Raw genomic sequence first — 26,322 nt, 5'->3', positions numbered from 1 at the left:
GTCTCAAGGACTGAATCTGGCACATTCAACCAGCAATCAATTTGCCAGGAAGATGTAAAGGGATTTAAAAACCGAACAAAGCCCAGAGATTAGAAAAGGGTTAGTCATACAAATGGTCAAGTTTATCAAGACCCAAATAGGGCTTACATGATCCCTTATCCTAGGGTTCATAAACATATATAGACGGCAGCTGTGTATGGCAGAAGGTCCTAGAGTAAACCTAACTTCCACCTTTAATTTGTCCATTTCAATGCATAAGCCTTTCTAACATGTCTTTTTTTGACATATGTCACATCTCACCACAGCTAAAATGGGTTTGGTTTTTTTCCTCCCTAACTTCCCTTAATATACATGTACAATGTTCTGGATCAAATTAACTTTTCAGCTTTAGAAAAGCAGAAAGAACTAATTAATCTAGAATAAAAGCGGGCAGTAGAAATTTAAAACTACAACCTTAGCACGATTTGAACTCACTACCAATAAAAACATACAGCATATACTTTATCCACTAGACCCTACAGCTTGTGTTTAACAGCCACAGAATTTGTTTGCCTCTTTTTTAGTACAATTTCAACCACCCGGGTCACAGCTAGATCCAGGAATGCAATAGAACATTGAGGATAACATCCGGAGTGAAAAGGAGAAGATGTTTAGAACGGTGAACACATAAATTAAACAGGAATAAAAGTACATATTGTGCAAGATTCTCAGCCCTAATAAAAGCCCCTTTGTGTTCATCTGGTGGTATAAAGGGTCTGTAAAGATGCCCTACACGGGCAGTTGATGATTCCTCTGAGGCAGGGGAATCCCTGAGTTGTATAGCCCTCCCACTCGCCACAGCCTGGGCATAGCAGATGGACTAAGGCCATTGACAGAGAGATGGGGCATTCTGGCAATGCCCAGAATAGGAAGTGGATGCTGTTACCTGCTGGTATATGTTAGAGCAACCCTGAGATCCAAATTCATGGATTTAGCTGTAAGACATTGGCTCAAGTGGGAGCTGGAACCCAGGAGTGTTTCAAAGCTGGTGTGTGATCAAGTCCTTAGGTGGTCAGGGTCAAGAGCACTTCATTTACCATCAGATTCAGAGAATATACCCCCACAGGTCTTGGTTTTTATCTTTATTTAGAAACAGTGAGGCTACAATTTCCCTTCTGATCCACAACGTAACAACATTTGTCCACTACGCTGTTGTAAATAAACCTTATTCCAGTTTATTTATTACCAGTGAGTGTGCTGCTGAATTAAAAGGTGCCAAAGGTTACTGTTAGTATGAAAGATCCATCTTCAGGGAATGTTAAATTCAGAGAAGTGTAACAGGAGTGTTGTAGGAAGAGTGTCCTGACCAGAGTATTTAAATCAAATAGACACTTGCGGTGGCGGACTGCAAAAACCTCCTCCTACCAAGCCAAGCTAGTACAATAGTGCTGGGTGAGGTCTGTGACCATGATTTTTGTGCTTTTCCCCTCAGGTTCATCATGAAGATAAAGTTCATGACATTTTCCCTATTTTAACTCCTTCTCTTGGGAACCCCATCAGAATCCTCAATCCTACAGTTGAGGTGGACTGGATGAGCTCTTACTTCTATTGCTACTGCTGCTCTAACCACCCTGAGAGATGTCAAATTGGCTTTTATCAATCTAGTTTATGTTCTGCTAACAATGGAAATACACAGGACTTGAAACCCTTCTCAGCAGCTAACCAGTAGTCTACTGTCTTGCTACTGGAAATGACGGTTCCTTTCAAAATTAGCACTGGACAAACTGCAAAGCTGCAAGGATGGTCAGTGGCATAATCCAAGAGACATGACCACATCTTGGAAACATTAAATACCCACACCTAGTATTGCTTTGGAAAATCCAAAACAATTGTTTACTGAGAAATGTTTCTTTCCTACATATGACTCATCAACCCTTGAAAAAACAGGATTTCTTTTATAATACAAGTGCTGACACAGCCTTCACTAGAGTGGTGTGACTGCAGCTGTATAATTACAATTTTAGATTTTATATTCTGGACCTTAGGTTATGCTGTGCAGACAAATGTTCCATTGTATTGCAGAGAATTTTTCTCTTTAGTCATATTACCCACAGGACAATAAGAAGTACGTTCTCACATCAACGCGTAGAAATTTAAGCATGTAACACTCAGTAGCATCACACAAGACAAGAGTATACCCATGTGGGGGTCAAGTAGGTTCATCATTGCCTCTACTTTTTTATTTTTAGAGTATTGTCCAAATAAAAGGAAGAATGATCTCACACTGAGTATGGATAAATGTTACAGTTATCCTCACAAATGCTGTATTATTTCTAGCCATTCCAAAATAATATAATTGACTTACTGCTCAACTACAGATTTTCTCAATACGACAGAGCACTAAAATGTCAGGTCCTGACTCATGATGTTTTGGTGAATAAATAAAAAGTACTGATATGTTATTCAAAATTGACAGCATTAATGAAGATGTGCCATTGGGAGAAGAACATATATAGGCTTGGTTATATTTGTCCTTTACTTCCATTGAGTCTTAACTGGTATATTAAATAAAAGATACCCTCTTAAGGGCCCACTTCTGCCAACACTTAAGACCAAGCCTGATACCTACTACTAGCAGTAATCCCATTTATTGCCCTGGTATTATTGAAGTACTATACCCAGTGTTTGCAGTATCAGGCCCATTTATTGCTTACTTGTCATCATTTATTGCTTTCTCTGTATCCTGAATAGGATCTCATGTGAATCTGGCCGGACTGGTTAAACAATTTTATCACACACTCTTTGCGTATAGACCTGTATGCTCAAAATATTCAACTCTAACTATAGATTTTGTACATAAAGGGCCTGAGCTTGTAGTCCTCACTGAGGCCAAATTCCTACTGACTTCAATTGCAAGAGTGGACCCAATTGCCACAAATACAGTAGTTAGCCCTGCTCAAAGAAGCAGCCTGTTAATGCATATATAAAAGTTATGAGCCTGATTTTTTTCTTTCTTACACCAGTGCAACCCTTGAGTAATTCCACTGACTTCAATGGAATTACTCCTAATTTACACCAGTATAATAAAAGGAGAATTATGCCCCATGTTCCCTGGATATCCTCTCTCACAGAAGGGCCAAATGTAAATGCACTGTTTATATATTTAACCAAACATTGCATTGTTCTAATGACAGACCATTGAAGGGGGAAATCTTGCCAAATCATTGCTTAAAAATTGGCCTTTTCTTTAAGTTTATTTATTAAAAATGCAACAACTTGCTTTGCAGAGTTTGCCTCTTAAAGCATATAAATGATGGATTCTATTAGTCTTCCAACAGATAAATCAGTTTCTTAGAGTTATGTTGTAGAATGAATTAACAAAATGACTCAAAACTTCACTAATAGTTAACAGCTTTTTTTTTTTATTAGCAACACTGAGATAAGTTATAGAAGCATTTTTAGTATTGTTTTACATTCCATTCAAAAGTGACCTAACTTGTAACTCCATATACATTTAAAGATATAGTGTGACACTTATTCAGAAAGCAACAATTATTAAAACTTACATGCCTTCATTACCAGGAGACCTTAATATATTTTCTAATTACTTCCAACAATACTCTATTCCAAAGCACATGATAACCCAGTAGAAGTTTACACATTTCGCTTCAATCACAGGTTTTAAATTGTGGGTGTCAGAGTGCTGTTCATTGAATTTTACTGTAATTTCTTGGTTAATATTGGAAAACCTGGCACAATATATTAAACTGGAAATATTGCTTAAAGAATATGAAAAAAAGATAACTACCGTAATTTTTTCCCTGCTAATGCATTACAAAATACAGGACCATTAAAAACTCAAGTAGAAATGACAATAAATAACATTAACAATTTTAAGGGAACTTTCACTTATACTAAAATCCATTTCTTAAGCTTGCTAAATGCATAAATAACCAAACATACTATAAACCACTATTTTGAGGTTCCTGTGATGATTTGTTGTACATTGTAAGTATGTTGCGTATACATATATTAATGCCTTCACTTAAGAGTATTTGTTTAATAAACATAGGTTTATAAATTTTTCTTTTGCTGAAATAATTGACAAACCACACATAATTAAATTTATCCCAGGTACTGTAATTATCTAGGAACATCAGAGAAAAAACAGCAATTCCAGCTTTGCAGCATTGTACAAAACAAGGCCTCACATGTGAGAGAATGTTCTAAATTACTGAGATTTCAAAGAAGAATTTGGCTATTTATTTCTGAAAGCCAGTAAAATAAAATTACAATTGCTGCCAGACTAAATTGTTTAAAATCAGCCTTATATAAGGCATGATTTATACATTTAATTCTGACTTAAGCAAGGATGTTTAAACTGTTAGTGCAACTATATGAGTAGCTATAGGAAATATTGTATATCAAATCTCAGAAGATACGAACCTGAACCAAAATCCATATCAGAGTATCGTCTAGCTTTGGGAAGGTCTGGGAGCAACTCTAACCTTTGAGGCTCATGCCAATCTCTAGATTTAAGTAATTGCCAAAAATATCCAATTGCAATTTAAAATTAAACTAGGCATTACAAATACCATAAAAATACATTGTTCACGATTTGAAACTCAGGGTAAATTCATACAACTCTAATCTTATGTCATTATTGTGTCTGCCTTTCTACAGTAGGACTTTGCAGTGGTGAATGTGGCCTCCGATGGCTGAAACTGGAGCAAATACCCTTGTGTAGACAAGGCCTCCTTTTGCAAACACATGTCCCCCTTTTAGACCCTATCCTATGAGAGACTGAATGCCCTTAACTTCTACTGGGAATAGAGGGAACCCAGCAACTCTTAGCACCATCAGATATTTTAGGGGTTAATTATCTACTGTGCACGTAGGGTGCTGGGGTGGAGGTTGATACTGTAACACGAAAAATATTAAGACATTAAAAGTGTGCATCATCAAACAATATGATCTAACTAAATGGTAACATGAATATAACAGTAAAATTTAAAGCCAAACAAACATAAGACCTGATCCTGCTATCCTTAATTGTACAAGCAGTCCCACTGACTGAGAATAAGGGATGCAAGACTGGGTCCTTAGCTTCTGCTTACGAAGTCACTGTTGATTCAGACAGTAGCTTTTCAAGCCAAAAAATATGCAGCAAAAGGAAAGTAACATAAACAAGGCTAAATGTCAACAGTGTTTGCAGACTTACAGACACCATCCATTTGTTTGTGCTGAAACGACTAGCGAACCATTTGGCAAATACAATGCTATTCACCGACCAGCCCTGTCATCCAGCAGCGCAAACTTCACTGGATCACTGGCATTCCCAGTTAATTAAAAAAAGGAAGAAAGCCATATGAGTTTGGTTTGCTATTGCCATGCAAATGGCAATGCATCATCCATAATGCAGCTGAAACCTAATACTGAAGGTCCAGGTTTTGATCTCACTTGCACTGGTGCAAATCAAGAGTAAATTCAGAAATGTCAGTAGAGATACTTGCGTAAGACCTGTTCTGAGATCAGAATCAGGTGTTGAAAGTCTTTACTGAAAAGTGAATTAAATAGTTTAAACAACTCTCCAACTGATAAAGAAGCCACAATAAATCATTTCTGTTTCTATGGTGGCTAAAGAAGAAAAGAATATTGTGTCTCTGGTTACTCTTGCCACTGCAGCTTCAAGCACATTTTTGTAGTACCTTGCACTAAATTAAATGCATTACAAGACATTGCAAATGGATGTGCATGCTACAATTTCCTGCACTAAAACTAAACTTTTATTACTCAACAGATTTCCAAAACATTGGAACTTTTCAGATTTTTTGCTTCCATCTAAAACAGGTTTAAATGTACACAAGAGCCACAATAAGGATTAAGCTGAAGTTATCACAAGAAAAACAATTAAAGCAACCACTGTGTGTACTATATTTGTTAGTTCTATCACTATACAGTTTTGAAGATGTTTGCGAGTGTGAAAATATTTTTGGTTTTTACTCCTGAGGGAACAGGCATACAGTCTGATTAAATCCATCTACTAAAATATTGGGGTAAAGTATTATAATTATGTGACAATAAAGCAATAAGAGGACGACACAAACTATTTTACCCTTCTCCCAGCACCCCCTCTCTGTGCTAAGAGCAGCTCCTCACTCCAAAGGTGTCTGAGAAATGGTAAGGTACTGCTCTTTCAGGGACCGATCCTGCATGGGACTTCTGACTTCAATGGGAGCTGAAGGGTCTTGGCATTTTGCAGAACCAGAACCTAAAAGGACTGCTTACATACAAAAGAAGGGATCTCTTCCATTTTCACATAGAGAGAAAAAAGATGATTGGGTGGAATCAATGCAGGGGAGAGAGTACAAAATGGAGTGGAAAGTGAGAGCTTGAGGAAGCAAATTAGATTTATCAGAACAACATGGAACTGACTTTTCAGAACATCAATATGTGTGAATTCTATACCACTATATCATTAAACAACCAGCTGATGCCCAGCATCATCTCTGTCCAATAGCGTGGAAGTCTACTAGCTTTTCTTTGAAAGCTTAAATACAGTCCAAGCATAAACTGAAAGAAAGGATGTTTTGTCAGAGTTTAATGACAGGAGGGACCACCAGATCATCTAGTCTGACCTCCTGTATATCACAGGCCATCACCACCACCCAGTACCCGCACACTAACCCCAACAACCAAAATTAGACCAAAGTATCACAGCCCTCAGGAGACTAGACTGCTATGCGTCACAGGCAGACAGTAGGAGGGACTGAGGTGCACTTGTGTCTGAAGACCCAAAATGACAGGGAAATGATTAAGTGAGCTATATTCAGATAATTCTGGCGAGTGACCCCCCCCCCCACACACACACACGTTGTGGAGGAAAGTGAAAAACCCCCATCACTGCCAATCTAGCCTGGGGGAAAATTCCTTCCTGATCCCACATATCGTGACCATGTTGGAGTCTGAGCATGGGAGTAAGAACCACCCAGCTATGCACCTAAAAGACAAAGAATGCTCGGTGCCACTTCACAGGACTGGCCCATCCCACCCACTGTCCCATCTCCAGCTGTGCCCAACCCTGATGCTTCAGAGGAAGAAAATTAAAAAATACCTCCCAGAACACACTGGGGAGAAAAAATCCTTTCCTGACTTGTTGTCATCTAAGACACAAAGCAAAAAATACTAAATGGGGTCATGTCATAAAATAAATCCTGTACAAATCTCGGAACAGGAGGTAGAAAAAATCTTATGACAAGAAAACTAAAAACACATGGGAGGGTAGGTAGAGAGAAGGATGAGGCTTCAATGGAAATAAATATTGATTGTCTAATCATTTAGTAACAGAATAGGGACAGACCATGCCCACATCAATCTCCATACGGAAAAAGGGGTTTTCAAAGTGCAAAAATATGGATATTCTGACTGAGTAAACCTTAACAGTCAGAAGTCTTTTCATGACACAAAGTCATCACTCCTTACACCTTCTCCAAGTGAATGAATACTATCAACAGCTAAATGGGGTGCTACAAATCAGTTATTAGATAGATATACAGCCATGAACACATTCCTGAATAATGTGAGGTATCAGAGACCATCTAGTCAACTCATGGAAATATCCACTCCAGATTCCAAAAATAAATTCAGTTAAGTTAAAGAAGATCATGAGCACTTAGAAATAGTTCTAACTGCATCAAAAATGTGGTCATATCTCCTTCCCTTCTGCTCTCCATCCAGCTGTATAAGTAAAGGGAAATATTAAAAATTTCTTTAAGTATCTTACTAAGAAACCTTCTTGATGTGGAAAATATAATACATAAAATAATAATACTTTACATTGGTGTAGTGCCTTCCATTCAAGTATCCCAAAACATTTTATAAGCATGAAAGAATTATGCTTCACAATATTATATCAATTTTATAGATGAGGAAACTGAGGCACAGCCAGGTTAAGTGACTTGCCAAGGTCATACAGCAAGTCGGTGGCAGAGTGAGGAATAAAAATGAGATTTTCAGATGCTTACTCCTGTGTTTTAACCACAAAGCCATAATTCCAAAGCAAAATCTGCTGAAAGTTGAGGATGACCTTATGGATTTCTGAAAAACAAAGCTGCTTTTATAAATCCAGAAATCTATGTTAACAAATGTACCAAAGGCAGAAGTGAACTTAACTAATTCAGACAAAGATATTTCAGTTATTAAGGAAAAAAATCTATTCTGACTCTGGAAAGAACAATAGTCTTGTCTCAGCAATCACACAGGGAAAAGCAAGTATTGCATCAAAAAACTGTCCTCATAAAGTTGTCTCTCCTATGATGTTCCTGATGTCAACATGACAACAACCTGCACTTCATCAGGGGCCAACTTTGTACAATCTCTATGGGCTCCCAAAACACAAAGTGCATGCCTGAGCACAAGAGTGATGCCCTGATAACAGATTTGGGTCTCTGCCTCTAGCTTCTGATCTCTGAGACAGTAAAAAAGACAGAGGGCCCATTACTAAGGTGATGGTCTTCATCCAAGTGGGAAGGCTGGAGCTAATAAATTCACTGGGGGCTCTTGGTGGCTAATCTGCAAGTGGAGAAGCACCAGGTAAGACTCCCCATGCTAACCCTCACAGATGGAATACGATTTCACAGTACAAAATGTCATAGAGAAAATGAAAACACAAGACAGAAGTCATTACTGGGTGGTGTCTAATCTAACCAAATAAATAAGTAATTATCACCACTGGGCTTGTTGATCCTGGTCCTCTTTTGTTAAGGGGTATATAGAGGTTTTAAATAATATATTAAAATATTCAGCATTTTAGTCATGTTCTGCAAATACACAGTAGAAATGTCAGCTAAGAATTTTAAAATGCTATTTTTGGAGAGGGGAGAAAAGAGGACTTGCATTGCATTTTTAGTACAAAAAATAGCTTACGAAATAGAACAGACAAGCTTATGTTGTGTTGCTTTTTTCCTTATGCTTCAAGTTAAATGAAGGATCACTGGGCAGAGCTTGAGAGTCAGTCTTTAAACTCTATAACTCAGCAACTCATAATATGCCTATTGAATTGATTGAAAATGGAAAAACTAATAGAATAATATTACCTCATTTCAATAATCATGTTAGAGGTTTTTTTGTTTTGTTTTTAAATCATTTCTGGTGGCTGGATTCTTGCTGGTAAGCAAATTCCTGTAGGTAGTATGAAAGGGCAAAATGCATGTTATTTTAACACTGCAACTAAATTGAGGAGCTGGAAAAAGTTTGGAATGTCTTTTAATTTTTTTTATTTTAAATTGTGATTCTTTTTGTCTGGTTTTTATGACTATGAAACTGGTGAATTATATTCCTCATCTAGAGATCAAAATTATGGCAAGTGAGGCTTTATGAACCTCACAAAAAGGGCAACTGCTAATATTTTTCAAATTGACAGAAATCCATTTAGTGATTTCTGACAATCTGGAAAAGATTTCCAACTATCTAGTTATTTTTAGTTAATCAGAAAAGATAAATTTGCCAACTGAGGCCCAGAGCTCCTGCAAACACTTGTGCATGTGCTAAACTTTAGATACATGTTTAGTCTCATTGAAGTTAATGGAAGTTCCCCTTGCTTGAAGTTAAACAAGGGCCACAAGTATTTACAGGATCAGGGCCTAAATTTTGAGCTGTCATGACTGGGCTACTGTTTCTTTTAGCTTGCTAAACAATGGAAAGGAAGTAAATCTTGTGATAAACACTCAACTCTCATTGTGAGTTTTATTTTTGGTTTGAAGGTATAGTGAAAAAATATGAGTCCAATCCATCTGTGGATTGGAAATATAACAGGGGTCCACCATCCTTTGCTCACACTGCATTTTGAAAAAGACAGATTTTCAAAAAGACTGCATCCTACAGTCTTATTCTGCCAGAACTATGCTTACAGAATAGTAGACCAAAAAAAAACCAAACCCTGTTATATTCTCCCCAAATGGGTTTAACTTTTCATTTTTGGCAAACAGGCTGCCTGAGCTGAGAAAGACAAACTCCAATTTAGTAAATTAGAGATAAATAAGAATGAGAGTTGTTTTTCTTTCTTTCTTTCTTAAATTAGCTTCAGGCATAATCTTATTTAAGCAATTCACAACTTGTACAATCTCCAGTTAGAAAATTGAAAATATAGTTGCTTAACCACTAAAAATAATCAAAGATCACTGCTCTATGGTTCACACTGAAACAAGTCACAAAAATGGCAAAAGGAATGTGTGTTGGGAGAAGAGGAGGAACAAACATTGAGTTCCTGACTATAGATAGGAGCATTCCATCCACTTGGCATTTGATTTGGTTAGTGTTGTGTGAATTTAATATACCCTAATTTAATATAAAGAAAAAAGTATGAGAAAGCAAGGTTGGCTTGGCAAAGCATCCAGTGTTTTTCTTAAATTCTTATAATATCAAATACTGAAAAGTTTGCAAGTTACCATGTCAGTTTTTAAAAAGCTTTCCCCCCTCTGAATAAACTAAAGCAGTAAATGTCCTCTGCACATGCCACTAGCACAGACAGTCTATATTGCTGCTACTCTAATTTAAAAACAGTATAATTCCTAAAAATATTGGTAAGTGCATGCAACTCTAGACAGCACATAGAAGGCTAGTCTGCTGTCAACTGCATGCACACTGATTTGTATGGAGCTGCACACATGTAACAGAGTAGAATTTTGCCCAATGTTAATTTTTTAACATTTATTTTAAAATTTGCATTTACTAACAAATGTGGTTAAGCATATTTAGAGAGCAGCTTAGAGATTCTGCAGGATTGTTTTCTAAAATGGTCTGAAAGAAGATCTAAAACTTACCACACAAGTCAGGTCTCTTGATACATCCACTACTTGCTGTGCTACTTGCAAGTCCGTTGAAGGCTGCTAAGCCATCAGAGCTATAAGCTCTTAGGACTGACAACATGTTCATCTGCTTCTCCAGGACCTGTGGACCCTGTACTTGTTCAGGTTTCATGATGCCTTGTGCAGTTTCATGGGAGGAAAGAAGATTCTGACTGTGCCACTGCTTTTCTGTTGTTTGTGGCAACCGTGAATTTATTAGTCCATGTGTTGGTTGTGAGGTGACTGCATTTTGTATATTGTCACCTCCTTCACTGCTTTCTTTCTTTAGGGCAGATAACTGCTTGTTCATAATATCTGGTTCTGTTTCAATGTCCTCATCTTCAATGTTTTCTTCCTTGGAGGATTCCATATCCTCAGATGAAGCTATGTCAGACAGGTCATCAGTAGTACTTTTATTTACAGAATCAGAGAGCAAAATATTTGGGTCATCTTCAGATTGTGTTTTTCCTTCAGGTTTGTTACTGGTGCAAGAATTTTGTGCTCCTGTGCCAATAACACCAGGATAAACACCAAACTGCTTGTAGAAGTCTGCTGTAAAATTACAAAAACTGGAATCCATGTGGCTGGGCCAGGAAGCATTCTTTTGTTCTCTCAACATTTCTTTATTTTGTCCTTGGGTCATTTTCTCAGAAGCTGAATCCAGCTGGCTAATCAAATTTGAAACTACTGCCTCTTTACTGGACTGCACTGAAGAGGAGAGCAAACTGATTTTATTTGCTGAAGATGAAGCATCCCTAGATTGATCTTTGCTATTTCCTAAAATATTATCTTTACGTTTAGCTTTGCCTAAGTGATTGGCTTGGAGATGCAGAGCCATTAATTCCATAGATGAAGTTGTAAAGGAACAAAATAAGCAGCCATGCCAAGCAATATTGTCTTGAACTGTAACAGATGAACCTGGAAGTGAGGCAGCATCTGGCCTCACAGATAAGTCAAGAGGTTCATACTGTGATTTTTCTGTTTTTCTTTGTGAGGACTTGATATTTATTTTATCCTCACCACTATCTGAGCCCAGAGTTTTTGTGGAAAGTGACTCAGATAGAGCTTTATCCTTCATTTCTTTTTCTTTCTTCAAGGAACTTAAGACAAAGCTGTCCATGAAAGCTTGCAAAGATCCTTGAAAGTTCACACCATTTCCAACCATGCTCTGATATGCTCGGCCAAGTTCAGAAAAGTGTGTTCCTTTGGAAGATATGTCAGAACCCTTCATATTCTCAGAAGATACCTCAGAAGACATGCCAGCTGCTTGTCCTTGTTGATCTCCAGAAGAAAGAATTCCTGATGTCCACTGCTGAGAGACCATGCCACTTCGGAAATCAATACTCGGAAGACCCTTGAAGGCTCCTCTCAGTATGTCTGGTCTAATAAACAGAGATCCTTTATTTGATGTTTCGTCCTTGTGTTCCTGACTTTGAGACTGCCCAGGGAGAGGTCCAGCTCCATTCTGTCGCTCCCGGTGGTGCCGTTCCAAGTGGTATTTGAGGGATGCAGACTGAGTGCCTGCATAATCACAATGTGGACACTTGTAAGGTTTCTCACCTGCAAATATACACAAAAAAGACAAATATATAATGTTATTTGTGTTTCAGGCTATGGAATAGTGATGAAAAATCAACATTTGTTCTTTTAAAACAAAAAAAAAAAAACCCTTCAGCTAATATTTTTTTAAAATGATACTTTAATAGAAGAATAATTTATAGTTTTAAGATCTTTTAAATGATTTTCTAGCACATGGGGCTATTTAGAAATGACATACTATCTACACACAAAGGGCTATCTTTTTCTTAATGTAACTTGTAAAAACTATTGTAGAATTAAAAGCTGTGATTATGAAAATGAAGCATAACAATTTCAACCACAGTAATCATTAAAAGTACAAGTTAAAAAAAGAAAAAGTATGTAACAAATGGATGGTTGCAATATTTTGTTTATACAATTGCTCTAAAAATTTGTTTAAATTATACACATGGAAACCATTTTTAAACCTAAAAATTTTATGGCACTGTTACGCAAGACTGAAATGAATGATTTAAGGCTTGCTCTGCAGTAAATCATGGATATAATTAGCAAATGGCATACTGCACAAGTAATTTATCATTATTTGGAGGGCACCATTCCAGAAGGATTCAAAGATCTGCAGACCTACTGCATTGTTTCTAAATAAAGAACTATAAATACAGATTCTATAAAATATTAATACCATTACAGTACATTAGGATTGCAGCATGTAAGAACATATAGTTAAGATAAAAAGTAGTCAATAAAATTAAAAAGAAAATGAGTAATAAAAAGGTACAAAATATACTTAGTTTCTGTATTTGAAATTAACATTATCTACTGGTTTCTGCAGTGCTTTAAATTTGTACTAATGGCATTTCTAATGCTCCAGTAGTAAAATGTGTAATTTACCTATAATAAACACTTTTCTAGAGAGTAAGGATCAGCTTAAATAGTATTTTAAAACATTAGGTGATTTTCATGAATTAAATATATAATAGAACTCAATACTAAACTTTTATTGTTCTTGCCATGATTTAAAAGAACTCAAAGATATTATGTATATATAAAATATTCACATACCACGATAGATATATATATCCACAAAGAAAATATGTCTAAATAAATGTTCTTGTTAGCAATCAAGGGTTCCTTGTAGACTTGAGTGCAAAAATACTCCCTGAAAGAGACAGGAGTTTGACAGTACCGAAAGCTTCTTTTTAATAGTGCTTTGTCAATATCAGCAATTATTTCTATGAGAAACCTCCACAAGAAAAGGAACTGTTTTCTCTTATGTGTTTTTTTTTTTCTCTAACTGATTTAAAAAGCAATGGCAAACCTTCTGTGAACACTCCCCTTAAAACAGTTCATTGTTTTAAAATTTCCTCCATAATAATAGTAATTGTATCATAGTAAGTTGACCATTGCACTTGTTGAAAAGGTACTAATTCACGAATAACCTCAACATCCATTTAAAATAAAAATGGAAAGTTTTCAAACTTAATTTTTTAAACTAAGGGCTCCAATGAGAGTTTGGCAAATACCCTACAGCATTATCTGAACAGGCTTACTGACCATGTACAGTAGCTGAATGTGTTCTATAACTCAAAGAAAATTATGAACACTCTTGCCATGGTCTATAATGTAATCCTGAAGCTAAATTATGAGATATGAGGGCCCTATACTGCAAAACACTTATTGTATGACTCTACAAAGGTTGATTAACATGGTTCATGTTAGAATTGGTAACTGACATGGTACATATTTTAGGCCTGGGCCCACACATTTTAACATGAGAAATTAAATTGAAAGTTTCAGTGCAACTTCTGAGTCTTTCACGAACATCCGGTTAGACACCCCACCACTGCCCTCTTTATCAGCCTAACTATTGGTTAAATTCTAGAGGAGCTGTGCATAAAGATCCTACCATACAACTTATGCCAAGCAGTAGAAGGCACTAAGATTAAATAGGTCAGACTTTCTGTGGCTTCCCTCTCAAACCCAGAGAGACTCTTCTGCTGGCCATCCTCTAAAGGAAGCATTTTATGGTGGGGACAAGGGATCAGAGGTCATGTTCTGCATATTTGTATGCATCTATGCCCTGAAATGGCAATAGCCACTCTGTATATACCCTCATGCAAATTGTTCATTTCAAGAGCATGAATATTCTGTGATAGCTCTGCTCCTGGCCAAAATACGGACACACACATTAATGCTCATTTTACAACATACTTGTGCTCCAAATTATGGAGCCATTTCATGTTGTCTCAGAACTTGGCTCTATGTGTTAAAATCAATTAGTTAGGGGGTCTCTAATACTCTTTGACACAAATTATGGATTTAAAGCATAGTCTAAGAACCAATCGTGGCTGCAGAGAAAAGACGCTAGAAACCTTGTGTGGCTCAATGCCTGCAGTTTTTAATCCCCATTGCTCTTAATTGAAAGACCTCTTCCACAGTATCATCTATACCTACCCAGAAATGTTTAAGTGCAGTTACATTTACCATTTACATTTATAGTAACGCTAGTTGATGTGTAAATGCACTGCACGTCAAATGGCATCATTAGAAATTGTGTTCTACCATTGCAGATGCTGTATGAAATGCGGGATAACATGCATCTGCAATGATGAGACATATTCTACAATGTAGGCTCCACTAATGACGCTATAAACATCTGAGGAGCTGCTTAAGGCAATAAGTATATTTAATAATGGGTGCAAGAAAATTAATATGCTAACTAGAGGAAATACAAATACCACTAATGCTTTGCACTTATAAAGTGCCTTCCATCCAAAGCATTCTGCACTGACAACATACTTCTATTTTTAATTGCTGAGCCCTGAAGATATTCAATTTTCCCCACCTTTTCAAAGGCCCCACAGCAGAGTTCCCTTCAACAGGGAGACCTGGACATAGCTCCCAACACATCACATCAACACTAGTCTCTAAGAAGCCGCGCACTGAGACAGCATGATTAAAATTGCAAATTTCCATTGGAGTTGAGTCCACTGCCACTATAATGCGCCCATCTCTTGCCAGGCTGGGAACAAGGATTTAAGATGAAGGCTTGATCTCTGACCTATCACGTAGCAACACGCTGACCCGCCTTTGGAACCGGCCAAGGGAAATATTACACTTGAAAACAATTTTTTTCCAATCAAAACACCTAATTATTACACTTTAAAGATATCCACTTGCAAAATTAACTATGGCTATTTCAAAGGCCGGTACGGGGGAGTGGGTAGGGGGAAATGTAACTTCAAACTTGCTAAATGTAGGTTCTCCAACAATACCTAAATTAAAAAATTGGTCACACATATTTAAACACCATTTAATCTATCCAATTGGACAACCAATATACCAAATTTCAGCCCCAGTGTGATTTGTAACAGCAGAGTTATGAACTATTAAAATTTCTCCTCCCCCACCAAAGTTGTATAATGAAAAAATTGCCAGATACTTAGCTTTCATGATTCTGCCAGGTACTTTGATAATATTTGCTAAAGGAAGACTAAGTGGGACAAGAATGTTGGGGATGGTTCTTGTTAGAAGAATATTAGTTTGCATCTAATATTTTGAAAAATGTTTCAGAGAGCTCATCCTCATGTAATGATTAGCCAAAAATAGTGCCAAGAACAGTGTCTGGATGAGTTATTGAACGCTTAATTTCAGTTTACATAAATTAAAGTTGCCATGTGAACGTGATGGAAACATTTTTTCAAAACTTTCCTATGTTTGATATATTCAAGAATCATTGTTCGTGATTCAGAATGGGACTGATCCTCTTGATCTTACTAATTCCCTGACCTGTTTGCAGTTATACAAGTCTTTTTACAACCTTGGTGACAACTGTCCCAATACATGGCATTAAAAACCTATGGATAGAGAAGCTTTCTAAACAGCATAATCAGAGTTCTCATCTATCTAACATCTGATTTACAAGGTATAAGGCATCTCAGAACTATTTTATATCAGGATATGATAAAGCAAAAATTAAAGACTTCTGTAAAAACTTTAGAAACTCCTGATAGACAACTGGAAACAGACACTGTTCATGCAAACAGTGTCTACATATACAGTATACTGCATAAGCAACATGGATGTATAACCTATTCAGGCTGCTACCAATTCCACCTACAGACCCTATGTGCAATCTAATCATTCTATGGAAAATAATAACCTACTTTTGGGCTCTGCATGGAGCCCAGTGACAGATTATTCATAAAACAAGAAAGGACCATATGGTCACCTAAGCTGGTCTCGTGCATAACACAGGACAAAGAACCTCACACGATAATTTCAGCATCAAGCATACATTTTAGAAAGATAACCACTCATGACTTAAAGACTTCAAATGTTGGAGAATCCCTAGGTACCCATGTCCCTAGGTCAATTGGTCCAAAGATTAATTATCCTCAATGTTCAAAATTTGTGCTCCTAATCTGAATGTGTCTAGATTTAATTTCCAACCATTGGATCTTGTTATGACTTTTTCTGCTAGATTAAAATTGCTCACTATTGTCAGAAATCTCTTGCCGATGCAGATATTTGTAGACTGTGATCCAGTCACTTCTTAGTCTTCTCTTTGATAAGCTAAATAGATTGAGCTTCATTAGGCTGTCATGTTTTCTAGACCTCTATCATTCTAATCATACTTTTTGCTCTTTTCTGCACCTTTTCCAATATTTTGAGATCCTATTTGAAGTGTGTATAACAGAACTGGACACAGCATTCCAGTAATGGTCTCATTGGCATGCTAAGAGATTGTTCCACCTCCCTACTCCTACTTCATGTTTCCCTTAGTATACCTCCAAAAATTGTTTGCCCTCCTAGCTACAGCATTGTTCTGGGAACTCATGTTCATTGCTTATCTACCTTGACCCCTAAGTGCTTTAGAGAGACACTACTTTGTCAAATACAGTCCCGCAATCTTATAAACATGACCTATTGTCTTTGTTCCTAGATGTATGATTTTACATATGGCTGTGTCGAAATGCATGCTGTTCAAATGTGCCCACATTACCAAGTGATCCAGGTCAGTTTTTATAACTGACCTGTCCCCAGTATTAGTTACCACTCCGCCAGGTTCTGTGTCATTACTAATTTTGCCAGAAATGATTTTTATATTTTCTTCCAGTTCATTGATAAAGATATTACATAGCCTTGGGTGAAGATCAGTTCCATGTAGGACCTCAGTAGAAATACCGTCATTGGATGGTGACTCCCCATTTCTAGTACATTTTGTGTTCTATTAGTTAACCAGGTTTTAATCTATTTAATACAGGAGACACTGATTTTGTGTACTTTTTTTTTTAATCATTACAGTGTCACATGGGGCTAAATCAAATGGATTATGGAAGTCTAATATGATAATGAAGTTATCGACCAAATTTGTAATTTCTTCAAAAATGATATCAAGCTTGACAAAACCAATTTTCATAAAACTTGTGCTGATTGGCATTATTTATGACACCATATTTTAATTTTTTACTGACTGCATTCCATATCAGCCTTTTCATGATTTTGCCCAAGATTGATGTCACACTAATTAGCCTATAGTTTTCTGAGTCTTCTTTCTATTTTACCTTTTTAAAATGTTAGCACAAAATTAGCTTTTCTCCAGTCTTCCTGAACTTCCCTACTGTTCCAAGATTTTTAAAAATCAACATTAATGCTTCAGAGAGATCATTGGACAATTCTTGTAATATGGTTTCACAAGTTATCCAGTCCTACAAATTTTAAAATGTTTAACTTTAATGGCTTCTGTTTAACATCCTTCCTATTTACTCATGACATAAAAAACCATTTTATTATCACTGTAAGATATGAATATATCATTCTGCTTCTTTCTGAAAACAGAATAAAAATATTTATTGAATGCTTCTGCCTTTTCCGCATCATGGTTGATAAACTTACCATCCTTGTCTAGTATCAGATGTATACCATTGCTAGGATTGCATTTGTTTCTGATATATTTAAAGAATGCCTTCTTAGTGTCCTTAACCATCCTGGACATAGATTTTTCACCAACATCTTTTACTTCCTTTATCAGATGCCTGCCTTTCCTAACTGCTGACTTGTACTTACTGCTAACATCTTCTCCATTTTTCTATTTTGGGTTTTAAAATTTTTGATTTCTTACATCTCCCCTCCTAACCGGATTTTTTTTAACCAAAGAAGCCTTCTTAGATAGCATACATGGGGACCATGCTCTTTAATCACCAGACCTATCCCCTTCAATGCTTTTCCACTGTGCAGTGGTCTCTCCTTTAACAGCAGTCAATGATAGGCACATCCACCTCACAACCAATGCTCTTACAGCTGGCAGTGGGTTTTCTGCCAGCCCCCACAGACAATGACAGCCAGAATTTGGTCACATGTACTTCTGCATAAGAAATAGTAGTTGTCTTTTATACTAGGCATATTTAAATCAAACAGCTTATAAATCCAGTGAATATTGTTTAATAAAAATATTGAACACATTTTATAGGGTCTTATTTTATCATTGGACTGCTTATTGATAACCTATTTTATCCATTGTACAGTAGATATTTAAAAAATGAATGGCTGTATGATTTAATTAGTTCATTATTATGCCTATTCTTGTACGGTAATTTCTTTTATCATTCTAATCATTCACTTCATACTTTTTAAACCAAATGGAATATCAAAGGTTCTGTGGGATTATTTTTGGATCATGAACATGTTTCACCACACAATTAATCTGTTTGTCAGAAATACCAGTTGACTACTACTTCTCTTTATGCCCTAGTATTTTAACTAAATATGTAAGGTGTAAATATCTCCTACCCTACCCCAAAATACTATATAGATTTGATGCTTCTGACCAGTAACTTAAGGGTTTTCCATTGTATCATGTGACACACAGTAAAAGGTTTTAATTTTTGTAAAGTAGTATAATTGAATATTTTAATTTATTTACATCCCATCTCTGATATTTATTTAGTCTTCCTACATGTCTTTACTTAGTTAACACACGGAGAGATAAATATGGTTGTTCCTTTGCAGTGAAGCTTCAGTACATTAATATAAACTGTACACTAATTCCCCCAAAGCATATATATGTTGTAAACCTGAAGACTTTTTACACAGCTGCTTATTGCTAAACAGTGCCTTGTCCAGAAGGGGACAATCTGTGTCTCTAATTGCTGTCACTGAAGCTGAGATTCATTATGTGACTTTCCCATTAAAATGTGAGCATTAATTTGTATAATGAAATATCACCCACTGCAGTGTTCATTAGCCATGCCCTACTGTATACTGCACATTGTTAGCTACCTAGAAACTGTAGTTAATTTCACTAATGGATATTTCCCTACTTAGTGTTTGGTAGGAAATTTATACTGTAACATTACCTCTTAAACTTTTAAAGAAATTTAAATTCAATCAATTATTTTCAACAAAAGTTTGGGATGTCATTAAGGCAGGAAAAGGCAAGCTGCACAATGTTAAGGATGGGAAATCTGGAGAAATCTAGAGAAATGAAGAGTCCTTTTAGTTCATCTTAAAATGTAAGAATAAGGATGTTCAATACCAAAATTGTATCTTCTTGGAGCACACATCCCCATTTTCCTTAATTATTCATATTGCTCAACCTACTACAAGCGCGCCTTCAGAGAATGGCAACAGGCAGTCTCTTTTTTAGGAAGAAAATGTGAGCTGAATTAATTTAAAACAGCACCATTTTTAGCGTATTCTATCAGCTCATCTAAGCATGTTTCAAAATTGTATAGTCGCATTTCCAAAAGGATAAACAGCCACAATATAAGATATGCATTATATAGACTATTCATTATGTATACCACAGGTCAGATTCTCAGTCAGCTGAGGTGGTTCTGCTAAGCTTTTTCCCCCCCATCTCTCCCTTTCATGAGTGTATTAGTGAAGGGTCAAATTCTCAAGCTTACTCATACACATGGCTTTATTCCATGTTCCTTATTCACGTAAAAATGTGAAAGTCAGGGTTTGAGCACATATGAATGCTTGGTGCATATGAAAATCCTGACTTGTGTACATAACTGGGAATTCCTGAATGCCTACATTGATAAAATGCAAAGGTGCTTGTGCAAGTTTGAAAATTTGCCCCTAGATAACATGCTGATGAGCAGCGGCAGAGTATAATGTATTTTTATTTTTATGACTTTACATGATCTCAAAGCCCAGTTCTGTAAGATGATGAGCTCCTGCAACTCATTAACTTCAGTAGGAATGGAGGGTTCTCAGGAAGTCGTGGTTAGTGTTCAGCACCTTGCAGATACATCCTAAATCACTAGCTTCATAAGACAAAATACACCTCCATATACTTTGCACACTATCTATCTAAGGTACATATAACAGTATCTGAGCCCCACATGAACTGTAATGTATCTATACTCGCAACACCCCTGCATGATAGGGAAGTATTATCATTTTACAGATTGGGACTTGAGACACAGAGAGGCTAAGTAATTTGTCCAAGATCACACAGGAAATTGGTAGCAGAGCAGATCTCTGGCTAGCGCTTCAACCACCATCCTTCCACTCCATTCAAGAACCACAATTGACATTTTACTAGAATGACTGTCCTTAAAAAGAATGTAGCTGCATTCAAATTCCCATAAGGGTAGCAGAAGAGGATAGAATCAATACTCTAAAGGATGACTACATAACCCACGAGTGCATAGTCATACCCAATCTAACCAGCATGTTGAACTCTCCACTCATACACACTGTATTTTATTAGTAATATTCCAGTTTGCACTTGTGTACTTTATCTGCACTTTCATTTGTTTTTTGTAGGATGGAACATACAGATATTGAGTGGATAGAATGACATCATACAATAACAATATTAAAGAGCAGTCTTGTTTTACTATGATTTAAGGAAATAGTAGGCTTTATCTAATTTATTTATTAGTATGCTTAATATCAATTATTGGTATGGTATAATTTTAGACACACAGAGTCAAATTCTTATTTACAATGTGTCATTTTTTTGACTTAATGGAGTCACTCCTGATTTCCACTGGTACAAATGAAGATCAGAATTAGCTGCAATGTGCATGCAGCTGTGTGATTCTATTCCTATACCACTTAGCTTTTATAAACAATATGTTTATGAGAGTCACATCTAACCCTGGAAGTACTCTTACTAAGCACAAAATATCCACAGTCTTCTGACCCATGCAAGCTCAGAAGATAAATGTTCTATAGCAAGGGCGACCTATTTAACAGAAAGGTCAGGCTGCTATGGAAATCAATAAACCCCAAACCAACAAAAACCTCTCCAGCAAGAAGCTGTGAGGATAGGACAGAAGCAAATGAGCTCTCCACTTCCTCTTGGGATTGTCTGTCCAACGTACCATGGCTGACCAGGCTGCAGGGATCAAGTATGGAGTAAAGTCCTTCCTACTGCACTAAAGTGCATAGTTCTGAGAAAGCCAGAAATGAAGGGCTCTCTCCCCATTAAAACAGGCTAACAAACAAGTAACCTAGGAATGATAGAGGGGGACCATCTGCACATACACCCCTTCGGACACATATCACTGATCTTCCGATTCAAAGGAACTAGTCCTGCATTCAGGCTCCTTCCATTATCACTGGAGTCTCTCTAAGGCACCACCTTTCCCCAGGTACTTTGGGAACGGGGGAGGAGGGCTTTTTCTGCCTCTCACAAAACAGCCACATATTGACGTGACATACTCCCTTTAAAATTCCTCCATAACTGAATATTGTTCAGTCAGCCAGAGAAGAGCTAATCTCTGCATTAAGATGTTGGGACTCATTGAGGTCTTGTTTCCCCGCCCCCTAGGAAATCAATTACTTAAATAAAGTGGGTGGAGTCACAGACTCTGCTGCCTGGAAGGCAGTGGTCACAGAAAGCCTAATAAGGCACTTCACAGCTACTGGGATGGGTGCCGCCTCTGGACAAGAGGCAGCCTTTTTGGGTCAATAGCTATAAAAAGTCTCCTTTTGGTTAGATCAGACCCCCAAGGAATGTCTACACCGCAATGTAAGCCCTGGGTTAATGGACTTGAGTCCACAGACCCTGGGGTTGAAAGCCCAGGGCTTGAGCATCCACACTCATTAGCGACCCGAGGTTAAGAATTTTTAAGCCCAGGTCCCACACCAGCATCCGGATTGCAACACAGATCAAAGTCCAACCAACCACATCCCAGTCTTCCTAGTGCCCTCCTGAAATGTGGCCACTCTCTCTTTTTATTTGTATGCAGTGAAGGAAAACTGGACTGTCCTTCCTGCACATCACAAGAAATTTTCACCGCCTGACAAGCCATTATTTTGGTCTGCATACTCCTGGCAACCACAGCCAGCAACACAGAGGAGTCACCATGTGAAGAGCTTTTCTTGCTTGTGCTTCCACTCCTATTTCAAGGAAGGGGCAAAGCTTCCATGAGACACTCACTGGTGGATATTTCAGCTGTGTTTTCTGACCCACCAATGCACCTTACTGAACAGTCGGAAGAGGATACAGACATGGCAGACAAACTGGCTGAAACTACTCATGGCTCTTGGTATAGCCACTGATGACCCCTATGTAAACCACTGCTTCTGGAGCACGGCCACAATCACAGACTGGTGGGATCAATGCCTCATGAGGACCTTGGATGACCAGTAGCGTGTCTAGAAGTTTTGCATGAAGAAAGCTACTTTTCTGAAGCTTTGTGAGAAGCTTGTCCCCATGCTCCAGCATCATAACAGCAGCCTCTGTGGCATGAGGGTGGCTGTATCAGTCCAGAAGCAGGATGCTGTCACTACTTGGAAGCTAGCTACCTCATTCTGCTACAGATCCAGCGCTAATCAGTTTGGTGCTGGAAAATCAACTGTGACTAAAGTTTGGCAGAAGCTTCTGAGGCAACTCTATGTTATTTACTCAAAGGTGGTGGGTATGAACAATATCCCTTAAGTAATTGCCAGTTTCAAGAGAATGGCACTTGATGGGACTCTTATGTCCCTAGTTTTCCTTTCTTGAGGGGAATATGAATACATAAACCACAAAGGATGCTATTTCATTATTATGCAGAATCCTTATAGACCACAAAGACTGATTTATTGTTGCCAATGTGAGCTGCACTGGAAATGTTCATGATGACACAGGTTTATTGATGGTCAGGAATCTACATTCAGGGATAGGCTGGGACACCATTCCCACCAAATGGAATGGTCATAAACTGAGTTACTGTCCCCACTTATCTTGGGGAATTCCACGTAACCCTTTTCCTTGGCTTATGAAACCATATCTTGATTTCACAATGCCTGGCAGAAGATGGTTCTGTTCTCAACAGATACAGAATGATGGTTGACAAAGAGTTTGGCATACTGAAATCCTGCTGGTGCTCTTAACACACACGTTTGGATGCCTGTGTCATCAGTGCTGCCTGCATTATTGTGGCTTGCTGTACTCTTCATGATCTTTGAGAAGCCAAAGGTGAGCCACTTGCCCCATAATGAATCTACGACAGTAATGGATTGCTGAACTAGTCCACTCAGCCAGAGAGTGCATCTATCACAGCTGTAACAGGATGCACCCAGGCAACAGAAATCAGGGATACTGCGTGCTCCCACATTATGGACTTGCACAGGACAATAGAAGAGAGAGAACAGCTTCTGAATGTTTTTATATGGGAAGGCTTACAGTATACATCATGGTACTAAGGTACTGTCATTTCATGCAGTGAAGGGGTGGTACAATCACTGTATGCAATGAATGGGGATGTTGAGATGAAATTTTCTTATGGATGAAATGACTGTTTATTAAAGGGGGCTCTGCATTTACATAATAGATTGTTGCACACAGATGTACTCAGAAATTGTGTCTGGATATAGCTTCCCTGTTGTGCCTTACCATGTGTTTATCTTTATTATTTGAAATACACATAGTATGATGTGATGCAGTGATGGCAATAAACTTTCTTAATTAAATAAAAATCTCTATTTGTGAACATGGCTGTATTACAAAAACAAACATTACTGCATTGCCAGGTAGCCCAGCTGCCATTACAACATCAAAACTCACTAATAAATCCACAGTAAAACCAGTAATAAATCAAAGTGCATGAACCAAAGAATGCACAGTACAAACAGTGAACTAATGCCATCAAAACAATCTCTTAAGTTTGCGTGTCCTCTGGCATGTTCTCTTTTCCCTTTCTTGTGCATTTAGCATGGACTTGACAGCACTGCGATAGGTGTGGAGGCCTACAGGAGAGAGGGGGTCAGCTCAGGAGTAGAAGTATGCAGGGGAGAACCTGTCAGCATGGGGTAGAAGTACACAGGGAGGAAGGGACCTGAACAGTGGTAGAGGACTGCAGGGGGTAGATTTACCCTGTCCCACTGCTGTAAAGGCCTGGTTGCATGGGACACCCAACCATCAAATTGTCCTAAAGGTTCCTGAGTCTGTAGCACATGGTACCATGGAAGAGACTCAGGCCACGAAGCAGGCGCAGCAATAGTCTGCGCTCTAGCACCATTAGAGAAAGTAGTGGCTCAAACAGGTCTTTCTGCTGCACTCTGTCTCCATTTCTCAACTTAGGTTCCTGTTTCAGGAACTTCGAAGCAAGTGTCTGGTTCTACGCTGCAATTCTGTACTCAAGCTCTGTAGCCTGACTGTTCTTTTCATCTTGCCTTTCCATGAATCCTTCTCTCTGTGGTATTGCACTTGCTTCTTGACCCTTTCCAGAATGTCAGAAATAAGCTCATCACAGAAAAGCTTCCTCTTTGACCAATCCATGGCGGTATGGAGACCCAGGCTTCTGCTGGAGTTTGCCTGAGCTGCCGAGATACAATGGCCAGTTGAGGCTGAGGGACCTATAAGCAGACATAAAACAGTACATTAATGTCTCAATAATTCACAGATGATGTAGTGCATGCACACAGGAAAAAATCCTTGTAGAATCTTAAAGGCCAAAAAATGATACTTTGTAAAACTGAACTTCAATATAGTTTGAGACCCCAGAAGCTCTGTTGACAAAATTGGGTTAACAGCAATGAAAAGAGAGCTCAGGGATAAAAATCATACTTGGCTTTGTTTAGAAATTGCAAACCACTTTGGCCATTGGGGAAGGATATGGACCATGGTGTACTGCACGAGCCCCCTCTAACATTTCAGGCATTCCACAATTTGGAGGTTCTTGTGGTTCCAGAATGGCAAAGGGACATTTTATTTCAAGCTGCCAATGGCAAGCCAGCCATGTATGCCACATAAGTTTTCAAACGTATGGTGACTGAACAGCATATCCACAAGTGGAGTGGGCTGGTCAGCTACCCAGGTGGCCTCCCAAAACATGCCCTTCCCCAAAAAGTGACTACCTGTCTGGAGTTCCTGATATGGGAAAAGTTTGCAGCTATCAACCCCTGAGATTGGGTCAAAATTCATGAGGCAATCAACATGATGCTCTGTTAGTGTCTGCATGGATTAAGACTTCCCCACAGCTTCCAATACAGCCTGTTATGACTGCATGCAACCACACACACTAATGTTGACTCACCAAGAACTCCATAGTCATTACCCCTCAGCACATTTCTAAACTGCACACTACCCCCCAGCTGCATTTTAGACAAATGATTTAGTCACCCGTGGACTACAGGGAATATATTAGCTTAAATGGACTACACTGTTAATGTAAATTTCATCCTTCCCCCCCATACAGTTCATTGATTACAAGTGGCTTGTTAAACCTTTAGGCGGGTATGGAGTAGCGTAGTATTAGGGAAGGCAATATGAAGTTCACATTTTTAACACCCCAGCATGTTGCAGCCAGAATGTGCAAGTTTCTATAAAAACTTCATTTTTAAATGCTTTTTTCCCTGTTTGCGCTTCCCAGGCTCCATTTTGAATTCCATGTGGTGGTGGTGGTGGTGGGGAGAGATGGGAGTGATGCTAAGCTGTTGGCGTGCAACCTGCCATTAGCAAATACATGCTGCTACCCGTGGCTGGTAAGAACTTTTGCATTGGTTCATA

At 38.0% G+C, this 26,322-nt stretch overlaps 1 protein-coding gene across 3 annotated transcripts in view; it reads right to left on the bottom strand.

The window, feature by feature from the left end:
- Window positions 1-10,668: 10,668 nt before the first annotated feature.
- Window positions 10,669-26,322, bottom strand: part of ZNF536 (zinc finger protein 536) — a 205,192-nt gene continuing 189,538 nt past the window's right edge. For all 3 annotated transcript variants that reach the window (XM_067540010.1, XM_067540012.1, XM_067540013.1), the window contains one exon: window positions 10,669-12,383. In XM_067540010.1, coding sequence (XP_067396111.1) covers window positions 10,789-12,383 — 1,595 coding nt within the window. In that variant the 3' untranslated portion in view covers window positions 10,669-10,788. The remainder of the gene's footprint in view (window positions 12,384-26,322) is intronic.

Source organism: Emydura macquarii, unplaced genomic scaffold, assembly GCF_026122565.2.
Source record: "Emydura macquarii macquarii isolate MOO-44397 ecotype Brisbane River unplaced genomic scaffold, CSIRO-AGI_Emac_v2 contig_561, whole genome shotgun sequence".
NCBI classification, from domain to species: Eukaryota; Metazoa; Chordata; order Testudines; family Chelidae; genus Emydura; species Emydura macquarii.
This window is presented reverse-complemented; position numbering and strand designations above follow the sequence as displayed.